Genomic DNA, 11866 nt, shown 5'->3' with positions numbered 1-11866 from the left:
ATTTTAAAAAAGCATAAAAATACTTGATGCAATGAGATCCAGGCAGACAAGCAATGATTATATCAGAGATCAAATTTGAATAAGGAATAACACATTTATTAAGTAGAAAAAATTAACTTATAAAGGCAAATGAATCATGTAAATATTAAAATTGTAATATTAAGTTTAAGGGGAGTGGAGGAAGGTGAAGGGCAAGACCAAAGAGACAAGCAGTGCCACTCTAGTTGTCCATGGTATGACTATGAGGGAGGCTGGGCAACGAGGCTGAGCCAAACTTGAGTCGCTTCACCGTCGCCTCGATCATAAGATCCTTCCAGGAGAAAAACAGGTACAGTAGATGTTGTTCAGACTGCTCTCTACTGTAACTTCTGAATGCAGTAAACTGTGCTGTCACAACACATACTGTACATGTACTGTAGCTGTTGCACTAGACTTAGTGAGCTATATATAGAGCTTCACTTTGACCTGAAAATCGGATGTTTGGGGAACTGGGTGAGACGTGATAGATTTGTGTTTACTGCTTTGAGAATACAAGGCATAGTTTCAAGAAATGTGTTTAAGCAATCGAGAAAAACTGTAACACACAACTACAACACAGTTGTCATCATTTACACACAATTCAAAATTGTTCACACTTATTTATTATGATGTGATCAATCCAACTGTATGAAATATGAGCCAGTTCAGAGAGCTCAGCTGACACAGGTGCATGATATGAACAATAGATGGAAACAGTGTCTGCAGAGATGGAAATACGCATATATTGATACAAAGGTACATCATGGAATCAGTTCTGATGGAAATACACCCACAGCAGAGAGGAGACAACAAAGATCATACATTTGGAAATAATCAGTACAGTAGAAAATATATAAATGATTAAAGAAATCAATAACATGTAGAAGAAGAAGAATGCAACATAATGAATGTAACAATTAATGATGTTAAAAGAAATGCATAGCTATCAATGACTAGAATTCATAAAGAAGAGATTAATTAGGTTCATAAGATGAATAATTAATGAAAGAAATACATAAAAGACATCAAGCAAAATAATAAATTGATTAAATTTGAATACAAATAATTTCGCATACACCAATACAATTTAAAAATTTTATATAAAAAAAGTTATTTTCCAAAACACGTTTCACTCTACAACTGCAAGAAAATCAAAGCCAAAAATCTAAAACTGTGTTCCAGATTTGAGGAAGCTTTTTTGTGGGCACAGTCCTAAAAATTCCTTCCCCATTCATTTCCAATGCACTGATTTTTGATCGCGAAGCGTGTAAGCGTGACTTTTTTTCAGGACTGTTTAACTTTTTTGAATCATGTCCATGTGTGTGCACAAGATTCTGAAGCTGATTTGCTTTTTGAGCTGCTCATTTTACAGGGGATTTCTAATGTTATCCATGCAGAAAACACACTGAGAACTTCTAGATCACTGTAACCTAAAGGATGAAGTGACTGGGTTACTGACAAAAACTGTAAATCTTGTTCAGGTCTCAATCACTCCATTTAAACTCTAAGACACTGAACCCCATTCTCTGAACCAAATTCTCAATAGCCTAAACCAATTTATCAAATAAATCCCTCTTTCTGCAAAACCTTACACAAGTTCAGGTAGTTAGACACCACTTGCAAATCTCATTTGTGTCGCAAAACACAAAAGGCAAAAGTTAAACACAACTACAGCACAGTTGTCATTGTTTACACACAATTCAAAATGGTTCACACTTATTTCTTACTATGTGATCAAACCAACTGTATGAAATATGAGCCAGTTCAGAGAGCTCAGGTGCATGATATGAACAATAGATGGAATCAATCTGAGAGCGAGAGGAGGAAGAGTATGTGTAAGAGAAGGAGCAAGATGTGGACAGTGTTGCCAAAGTGCTGGATCCCAGACAGCAACATTGTGTCGGCCCAGATCCGGGAACACGTGGACACACGGCCCAGATGTGGGCCGGATCTGGGCAGACACTATGTTGCTGTCTGGGATGTGTGAGACTAGAAGGTTTTCCCCTTCCTCTGGCAAGAGACAACATTGCCTGTGATGTAGACAAAGTCCTCCGACCAGAGCCAGCAGGAAGACATGATGCTGAAGCAGAATCTTCTTTAATATTTTACTGAAAGTGATTCATTTAAAAACAAAAAAATGGTTTAGGCTATTGAGAATTTGGTTCAGAGAATGGGGTTCAGTGTTTTAGCAATTCAGAAAAACATCTCATTGACCTTGATTTTGTAGGTGCAGTTTACAGTATTTGAGTGTACTGTAACATGCTTTTCATTTAGAGTTTTATTTGACCTTTTTGGCTTTTGCAGTTGGACTGATGTGCTGAATATACAGACATTCAATAGGCCTACAATTCAATATTCAGTACAGTACTATATTTGCAGTGCATACAATATATTCACCTTACTACAGTTTTTCTGAATTGCTAAAACACATTTCCTGAAACCATCAGTTACTTTCTCAAAACCTTAAATACAAAACCACATTTTCAAACCACATTCAGAGAACCTCTGACTCTTCTGGCAAAATCAAACAATGCTTTCAGATCATATCACACGAGTCAATATCATAAACACTACAGATCATTCGTTAGACACTGCATCAAACACAGCATCCAAAGCATGCAGTTACAGAAAAAACGTATATTGTAACAAAGAAAACCTTTTGCAATTACGTAAAAAAGTATAGTAATCACAACTTACAGGAGTAAAGTGAATAAATTGTATACTGCATGCACTGAAGGGATAGTATTGAACTGGATATTGTATAGTATTGTATGTCTGTATATTCAGCATACTGTGAAAATACAGTGACCCAACTGCAAAAGCCAAAAAGCTTACAGTAAAAAACTCGAAATGAAAAGCATGTTACAGTAAAGTACACTCAGAAGAGTTGTGCAACTGCAGAATCGCGGTCGGTGAGAGAGATTGATTCTGCTTCAGCGTCATGTCTTCATGTGTGTCCGGCCGGAGGAGTTTCTCCACATCTCAGACACTGTCATCTCAGGCAAAGGGGAAAACCCTAAAGCAGATCCTTGACAACATTCTCCACACCTGCTCTTCCTCATCTTAGTCTTACTCTTCCTTCTCTCCCTCTTATATTGTTTCCATCCATTGTTGGTATCAACATTCAGTGCAACATTTTGAGTCAATGTTGGCACTCTGAACTGACTTGTATTATGTACAGCTGGTTTGGTCTCATTAGAAATAAGTGTGAACAATTTTGAGTTGTTGTGTGTAAACGATGACAACTGTTGTAGTTGTGTTTCTCACTCACTAAAACACATTTCAAAACACTTGAAAAAAGTGTGCATGAGATTTGTAAACAGTGTTTTCCTGAACTTGTTTACAGTTTTTCTCGATTGTTTACACACATTTTCTGAAAGCATGCCTCATATTCTCAGAACTCTACACACAAATCCAAAAAAACACACACAATGGGCAAAACCCCTCAATTCTCCTGCAAAATGAAACTTTACATTCAAACAATGTTATTTCTTCTCAAAATGGTATTTTGTTTTCAAATGACACACACAAACCATCATATGAATAGACATTTATAAGAACCAGTTGAACACTGATGTACTCAATGGAAAACACTATGGTGAATGGAAAACACTTCTTCTCCATTCATCATAATGACTTTTTTTTTGTTCAGTGTTCACTTGCTACAGACAGTACATACATAAGTGTGATGTAAAATATTTGAGAATATTGTTTTTATACTCAAAATATATTTGTTACCATGTATTTGTGTGTTCTATTTTTCCCACAAAAACAATGTACACAGTGTACATCCCAGCCAACACAAAGTTGTACATACAGTGGTCTACATACAAAACAACAGAAGAATTTACTGTATACAGTTACAGTAAAAAAAAAAAAAAAAATTCCAATGTTGGCATCCATTGCTCCATTGAAGAGCGCACCTGTTGCCCTTTATGCTAAAGCTCTGATTGCTAATTGTAAAACTGTGTGACGGGTGTTTGCCCATGTGATGAGTCAGTGTGCATATCTGAATGGCAGTGTGTTCCTTGTGAAAACAAGAGATTTTCTGCATGAAAATTGTGCCAAAAGCAGAGAATTGTGTGTATTGTTTTGAAAAAAGTGTTTTAGAACTGCAATTTGAGTGTAAAACAGGAATTGTGCTTGTAGTTGAGCAGAATTGGTTCAGGGGGGTGGTGAATGAGTTACATGTTGTGGTCATTGTGTCTCAAGTACCAGAAAATGTGTGTAAACAATTGAGAAAAACTGTAATATTTTACAGAAAGAGTGATTTATTCGAAAAATTGGTTTAGGCTATTGAGAATGTGGTTCAGAGAACGGGGTTCAGTGTTTTAGCAGTTCAGAAAAACTGTAAGTTGAAATGACTGTACTTTTTATGTAATTGCAAAAATTCTTTACTGTAACGTTCTGGATGCTGTGTTCTCCATTTTTTGATGTAGTGTCTAACGAATGATCTGTAGTGCTTGTGTTATTGACTTGTGTGTATGATCTGAAAGCAATGTTTGATTTTGAGTACAGGTGAAATGGTTTTGAAGCAATTATTTGACTTTGCCAGAAGAATCAATGGTTTTGTGAGTTTAGTTTGGAAATTTGGATTAGTGTTTAATGTTGTGAGAAAATGGGTGAAGGTTTCAAGAAAAGTGTCTTAGCAATTGTGAAAAACTGTAAGACGAGCAAATTCATCCAATTCTCTTTTATTCCTGCAAATTGTGTATTATGATTCTTTGGATGGAAGGTTTGTGCTGATGCTGATTTAACATTAAAACACAGCGTATGGGAAGAACAATAACCAAAGACATACTGACCCGTCCATTCTTAAAGCATTTATTTGGCTCAATTCATTGAGAGTAGCCACACACACATGACACAAAATACAGATATGCAGCTTTGTGTTATTACAATCTAAACCCAACAAGCATAACAATATTGATTATATGGTACTTCCTATTATGCTACATTTAGGTATTTAGGAATATATATACAATAATATACAGTCAAATTGCACGGTTACATAGAAAAAAGCTTTGAATTAAATAAACCTTTCCTGTAGTTAATGTGCAATACTGACTTTCAAAGTTTGACCAAAAGTGAAAGTACAGAAACTGTCAAGACATTTTAATTTGAAAACAAACCCCAATTAAAATTGTAAGATATTTTTCATGTCTAAGATTCAATTATTTGCCACTCAGAACACACATTAAGGCACAGCTGACATGTCCTGCTTGAGTCAAAAGAAGAAACACTTTTTATTTCAAATCAAAAGTTTGATTTAAATGAGCATTGCCACCCATCAGGATGTCTGTTTATTCCCAAACAAATGGGATATTCCGTGACTCAACTAAGGCTGGATTTGGGAAGAGCAGAGAATTACTGAAGCAACACACCGAGAGCTGTCTAATGATAATGCAATTCTCTCCTTCACGATATACTGAGATACTTTACTGATTTACAGCATGAAATCAGTGCACTGTGATAGACATCCCCTAAGGATTTCCATATATTTATGATCAATTATATGGTGTAAATATACTGAAAAAATATATTACATTAATATAATGTTATATATTACAATATATTGAGTAATACATAAGGAATTGCCGCTTTTCATATATTGAACAATATACACTGTAAAATGTAAATACAATATTTAGTAATATTATATCACATTTATAATACAATATAATATGTACAATAATTAGTATTATACAATAGTTGAGTGTACTTGGAAACCGATTGCCTTAAATTTCTCAAGGTTGTTTTACCCAAAGTTGTAAGTTTCTAATATAACAACATATAAAAGAGTGTCAGGACAATGATAGACATTAGGCGTGCATTAATTTGTACTTATTAAACAAACTTAATTGAATAGATAAAATAAATATGATCATCAGTGTTTCTTGGTCTTCTGCTGGACTGAAGCTCAGGCTCTACTCTTCAGCACAATGGTGACCCACAAAACTCAGACAACAGAAACCCTTTAAATCCCAACAGAACATTAAACACTAACAGATCTCTGAAGATCTCAGCAGAGGAGGTTAAACACTACCAGCTTCACTTATTACTAACCAGATTTACTTTATTTCTCTCAAGCGTCTACAGAAGTTCTTATTGAGAATTAACAGAGGTGTAGATGTAGATGTTGATGATTTATTGAAAATTATATCATTTTTCAGTCACCATGATGGAGATCAGAGTTTGCTATAGTTGGGCTCTTGATTTTTTAATATGTGGATAATCTGTTGGGTATTTATTGCTGATGTAATCATCAATAATTATACTGAGCCACAAATCAAGCATTATCACTAATCAAAAATGTGTTTTTTGGAATACTGCAATTTTAGTGACACACAGACATCAAGAATCAGCTTAAGAATCTCAACAACGGTGACATGTTTCATGCTGCAATGCATTCTGGGAGCTACCATAGTAAAAAACCCATCCATGGTTCCCAGCATGCATTGCAGCATGAAGCATGTCACCATTGTTGAGATTCATATGCTGATTATTGATGTCCGTGTGTGACTAAATATAGCAGTTGTAAATGTATAAACAACATAAATGTAAAAAAAAAAAAAAAAAGTATTTAATTACCACAGTGACATTTGATCTCTTGTTATAATTTCACAGGGTTCACAAATTTATGATCTGACAAACTTTTGTAACATACCTTGGGATGAGATCTGTGATCCTGAATATTCAACGATGATTATGACATCATCAATAAATACCCATCATTTGTCATAGACCAGGGATATAAATACCCATCATTTGTCATAGACCATCATAGATCATACCCAGCATTTTTTCTAATGCTCATTTTAGCCATAACGATAGTGTTTAAAACACAGTTACAGCAGCCAGAAAAAAAAGTAATGTTATAAAGTCAAGAGTCATTATGACAAACTAAAGTAAACACTGATCTCCATCCGGGTGACTGAAAAACTCATCAACATCTAAACCTCTGTTAATTTTCAATAAGAAATAATAATAACAGAAACAGAAATAAAGTAAATCTGGTTAGTAATAAGTGAAGCTGGTAGTGTTTAACCTCCTCTGCTGAGATCTTCAGAGATCTGTTAGTGTTTAATGTTCTGTTGGGATTTAAAGGGTTTCTGTTGTCTGAGTTTTGTGGGTCACCATTGTGCTGAAGAGTAGAGCCTGAGCTTCAGTCCAGCAGAACACCAAGAAACACTGATGATACGCTGCATGTTGCTTTATCTAAAAGGCAAAAACTGTACTGCAGTTTAGTTTCAGACATGCACAAAGTATTTACAGTTTAATGAATACAAATAAGTGCAGTTTATCATTGTCCCAACAGTCTTATGTCTTTGTATTGAGTACTTTAAGTAAAACCTCCTCTTTCCACATGTTTTCTAAGTACACTCATCTAAATGACATTTTACAATGTAAATATATTTTTAAATAGGTCTATATATAAAAAGCATATATATAATATAATATATTATTTCAGTATATTTAAACCATATAATATAGTGATCATAAAGATATGGAAATATATTTTTGTTCCGTAAGGGAGTCTTTCTGCTGCAAATAATTATGATCCTTCACAAGATCACAAAACAGCATTTCTGATCTACAGCCAGCATTATTTCCGGTGTGTTGGATGTGCGCATGCTCACAGAATGTCTGTTCAAAACAAAAACCCTTTGGGTGCCATTTTACTTGCAGTCATATTTGACATTTTACTGTTGTTCCATAAATGAGACAAATCATCAATGTGTGAAATAGAACAGCTGCATGAACAGTTCGTCTGTATACAAGCAATGCAAAGTGCATACATTTGGATTTTCAAGGAATCATTCAGAAGTATTGCATCTTTACAAACACAGGTGCTTTGAGTACATAAATCTTGTCCAGATATAACAATTCAATAGTTACCATTCCCACATATTCCAAGCTCCATACCACTCATTTTCTAACTCCGACTTCCAACATTCCAACTTTCTTTAAAACATCTTTAAAACGATCATCTCCCACTTCCTGGTGCTTTTCTTTGCTCCATTTATTTCCCAACAGAATCAACAATCTCAACTCGCATCTCTAGACATTCACATCTCTACGTTCACGTCCACACATGTTGTATTTTTCCACATGCAACCAGGCTTTGTCACAAGATGAAGACGAACTGAAATATAAACGTGGTTTATTAAAACAAAAGGGTAGACAGGCGTAACAGTGTGCTGAAAAACACTAGCATACACAAACATTGCCCGAAAGAAACAGAGTGAACAGAGAGGAACTAAACACATGGTGGTGAACAGCTGTGACGAATGAATCACCATGGTTACTGATGAGTGGCGGGAAAGATCAAACAAATGAGCACATGTGATGAATGAAAAGAAACTGAAAGTCCATGAAAACATAAAAATATTACAGTAAATTGAAGGCCGTTACACTTATGTTCAGTTAAGTTTCGATGCAAAAAAGAATGAAAATGTCTTAATTTTCCTTCAAATTTAAAAAAAATACTGTACGGCTAACAGAAAACACATTAAGCCATAGGTAGAACACTAATGAGAGCCTAATTTACACTGAATTGTAAGGCTCCATGATACAGCATGAGATTGATATGTGTTTATCAATCATCCCTAAACTTGAGCTGAAATATACGGCTTTGTGGAGCGTAATGAAACTTGTGGAAGTAGATATCGAATGCTGCGATTAGCCAGAACCAGAAGACAAAATAAAAAGGTGAGCTAAACCAAAAAGAAAGCTAACTAAAACAAACTTTGTCATCTGTGAAATGCGGACAAGAGCTAAAACAAAACCAGCAGCAAAAAAAATGATGTTCAGACTCCTCACAGAAGGAAACACTAGACGTTCAGTCTGCATCCAAAAGACATGCAACCAACAGCTAAACAAACCTTTTATTGATATAACATTTATCAAGATTATGTGTTCAGTTATGTTTGTGTTGTAGTATGGTGAGAGTTATAATAAACAAAAACAACTAAATTAAACTGATCATTACAATAATTTTTTACCTGAAAAGTCCCTAAAATTAAAGCTGAAAGTGCACAGTTATTGTATCAATTCAGTTCTGAATTGTCAGCATACACAACCCCCCCCCCCCCCCACAACAACATTTGACCGTACAATAGTACAACAGTTAGTCCTTCATCTACTAGCTGTTAGTATCGGTTTCACACCAAACCGTGTACCAGCCATGGTTATTATACAATAAAATAATTAGGTATTAGGGACAATATATAAAGTCCATTTAGCAAGATTTGACATGAAAAAAGAAAGAGAAATAAAATTAAAATCCAAAACAAGATTTATGTTTTGGGGTTAAGCACAGATCAAGATGACAAAGACTGACACTGTCAGACAGGATGCAATAAATCACCTATTTTACATGTATTAATATGTATATATATATCACTTTTATTAAAATTGTTTACATGTGAACATGGAAAAATTGGCTATTTTAATCTATTTGCAGAGATTGTTCATTATGGGATATGGACAGTTTATACGGAGTAATTTGGATGCTTTTGCCCAGCAACAAAAGATCACCAGTTGAAGAGCGAGTTCTGTCCTAACGTCATGAAATAGATCTGACTGCATCCACCCGACTGGACAGAAGCAAAAAACACCTGCAGAGAAACAAATGCTTTGTTTCATACCTTTTAGTCATTCATATGCTTATAATGCCCAGACAGCCTCTTTAAAATGGTTCTATGTTATGGGATTTCTGGGGTAATTTTGAGAGATTTTTGCCATTTCTAAATGTGATGATATATAAGCATATAGGAATTTTCTTACTTTATCGTTTCTCTCACACAGGAACTTGAGCTTCTGAGCCTTTTTGTGCATAAAGACTCCCTCCAGACTTCCAGTCTTGGCAGATCTGAGTTCGATGGCTTTCTCCCCCCATCCCATCACCTGATTTGATTGAAGGTAGGCTGCCATACAACAAAGAAACAGATGCAAATCAACATCAAGTCGACTAGTCACGAAGAAAGAACTCTAGCTTAAGCACACACACAAATATTCAACAAAGTGGAGATGATTTGGTACAAACATGGTTTTCTATCATTGCTGTTTAACATGAGCAACTCTGAAAAAGAATAAGTGAAGTTTTAACATTGCAACAATATATTCATCTGAACTATATGAAGGAGATGTGATCAAAAAAATCATTTTAATGATTAAGCAAAATCACAAGAATGCAGTTGTTCTGAATATGAGCACGACTGCGAGAATTTACAAGATAACATTGAGTAAATTATATTTGAGTCACGTCGTTATATCAGTAATATCGTATTATTACCAGTAATATTGTCGAGGTAAGGCACCGTTCTCTGTGATCGAAACTCAGGTTTTCACCCTTATTTCACCCCTAGGAAACCACAGAACACCAAGAATGTGCCGTCATTTGTGCCAAATTGAATTTGTGGTTAGCTCATCAAGGTTGTATTATACCGGTATTTGTATTTTTGTTTATTTTTTATATATATTTATATACTTTTTAATTCTATCATTTTGTGTACAGTACATTTTTGTTGATAATTTTCCACATTTTGGCCAATAAAGTTGACCAGCTCCACAACATCCCATGCCCGATCATGCATCCAAAACACAGGATATCCTGAAGACCAGCTAGTCTGGTCCATCACCACTGGTGTTAGCACTGATTCATTCAAATATTCCTCTGCTGCCATTGAGCCACATAGAGAAATTACCCAGACTGATGTGGTTATTCAACGATGTAAAGTTCTACACAATAGTCTCCTCCATCTAAGACTAATAGTCTTACTAATAGTTACTTCTAGACTGGAACCACTTTAGAGATGAAGTTGTCTTGAAACCTCTTTTAAGGAACACTGCTTTAATGTTGAGCTCTGGTAAAGTAAGGGAATGTGAGACTATGTAAGTCTTGTACCATCTCTTGTTTATTATACTGAACACATAGATCTCAGTAGAAAACTTTTGTCACGTCCTCCAAGCTGAGACCACAGCATGTTTAAAAGCCTGTTCACACCAAGAAAAAAAACCAAAACCCCCCAAAAACCTTATAACACATCAACAGATGATAACGGTATGTTTATTCTAAGAGTGTGCTTCAGTTATGTTTTCCGAACATTAATGCATATATTTAGCTCTGAAAGTGATTACAACAATATGTTCTAGTTGTGGTGACAGACTCGGCTGTTTTCTTAGGGCGTTTTCAGATCTGTAGATCGCTTGCTTTGTTCCGAAACAGGGATTTTTATGAGTTCACACTTATAAATAATTAGAGTAAAGGTATTTGCGTGTTTGGCGTGCTGTCCAGGGGAGGGCTCCGAGCTCGGCATGTGGCCCAAACCCAGAGTACTCCCCATATCCCTGGCTGAGATAGTAAGTAGCCGAGAGTGAGGAGGCGGGGTGGCGGAAGGGTTGCAGAAAAGACTGTATATGAAGAGTTCAGATGCAAAAGCCTCTAAGTGCCATCTGAAATCTTCTTCTAGAATGATCATTTTTATCAAGCTTGTATATTTAAGTTCAGTAATTTCACTTAAAGGTTGGGTAGGTAGGAATTGTCTAAAAAACTTATTTTCCAAATTTGTTTAAACTTTATTTATATATCAATACATAATTAAAATGTAAGTACTCTGAAAAAGAAAGTATAAAAATTGAGTGTCTGTAGACCTCTCACGACTGTTTTAAAGACAGCTCATTATTTCCATTCACTCCACCCCCTCCCTTCTGGGCTCCTTCCAAAGCCACGCCCCCAAAACACATGAACGCGCGACTCCGACCGCTGAGCTGGAAGACGCATTATTTACCTGAGACGAGCGGAGAGGAGCGCAGTGCATGCAGTGACATCATGTCAGAAAAAAAT

At 35.5% G+C, this 11866-nt stretch overlaps 1 protein-coding gene across 5 annotated transcripts in view; it reads right to left on the bottom strand.

Moving 5' to 3' along the window:
- Nucleotides 1-4826: 4826 nt before the first annotated feature.
- The window catches only part of LOC309504961 (traf2 and NCK-interacting protein kinase), a 75512-nt gene continuing 68472 nt past the window's right edge, over nt 4827-11866 (bottom strand). For all 5 annotated transcript variants that reach the window (XM_082178265.1, XM_082178269.1, XM_082178266.1 and 2 more), the window contains exons 31-32: nt 9808-9947; nt 4827-9638 (exon numbers count right to left, since the gene is read on the bottom strand). In XM_082178265.1, coding sequence (XP_082034391.1) covers nt 9555-9638; nt 9808-9947 — 224 coding nt within the window. In that variant the 3' untranslated portion in view covers nt 4827-9554. The remainder of the gene's footprint in view (nt 9639-9807; nt 9948-11866) is intronic.

This window comes from Leuciscus leuciscus (assembly GCF_965113295.1).
Source record: "Leuciscus leuciscus genome assembly, chromosome: 8".
Classification (NCBI taxonomy): Eukaryota; Metazoa; Chordata; class Actinopteri; order Cypriniformes; family Leuciscidae; genus Leuciscus; species Leuciscus leuciscus.
This window is presented reverse-complemented; position numbering and strand designations above follow the sequence as displayed.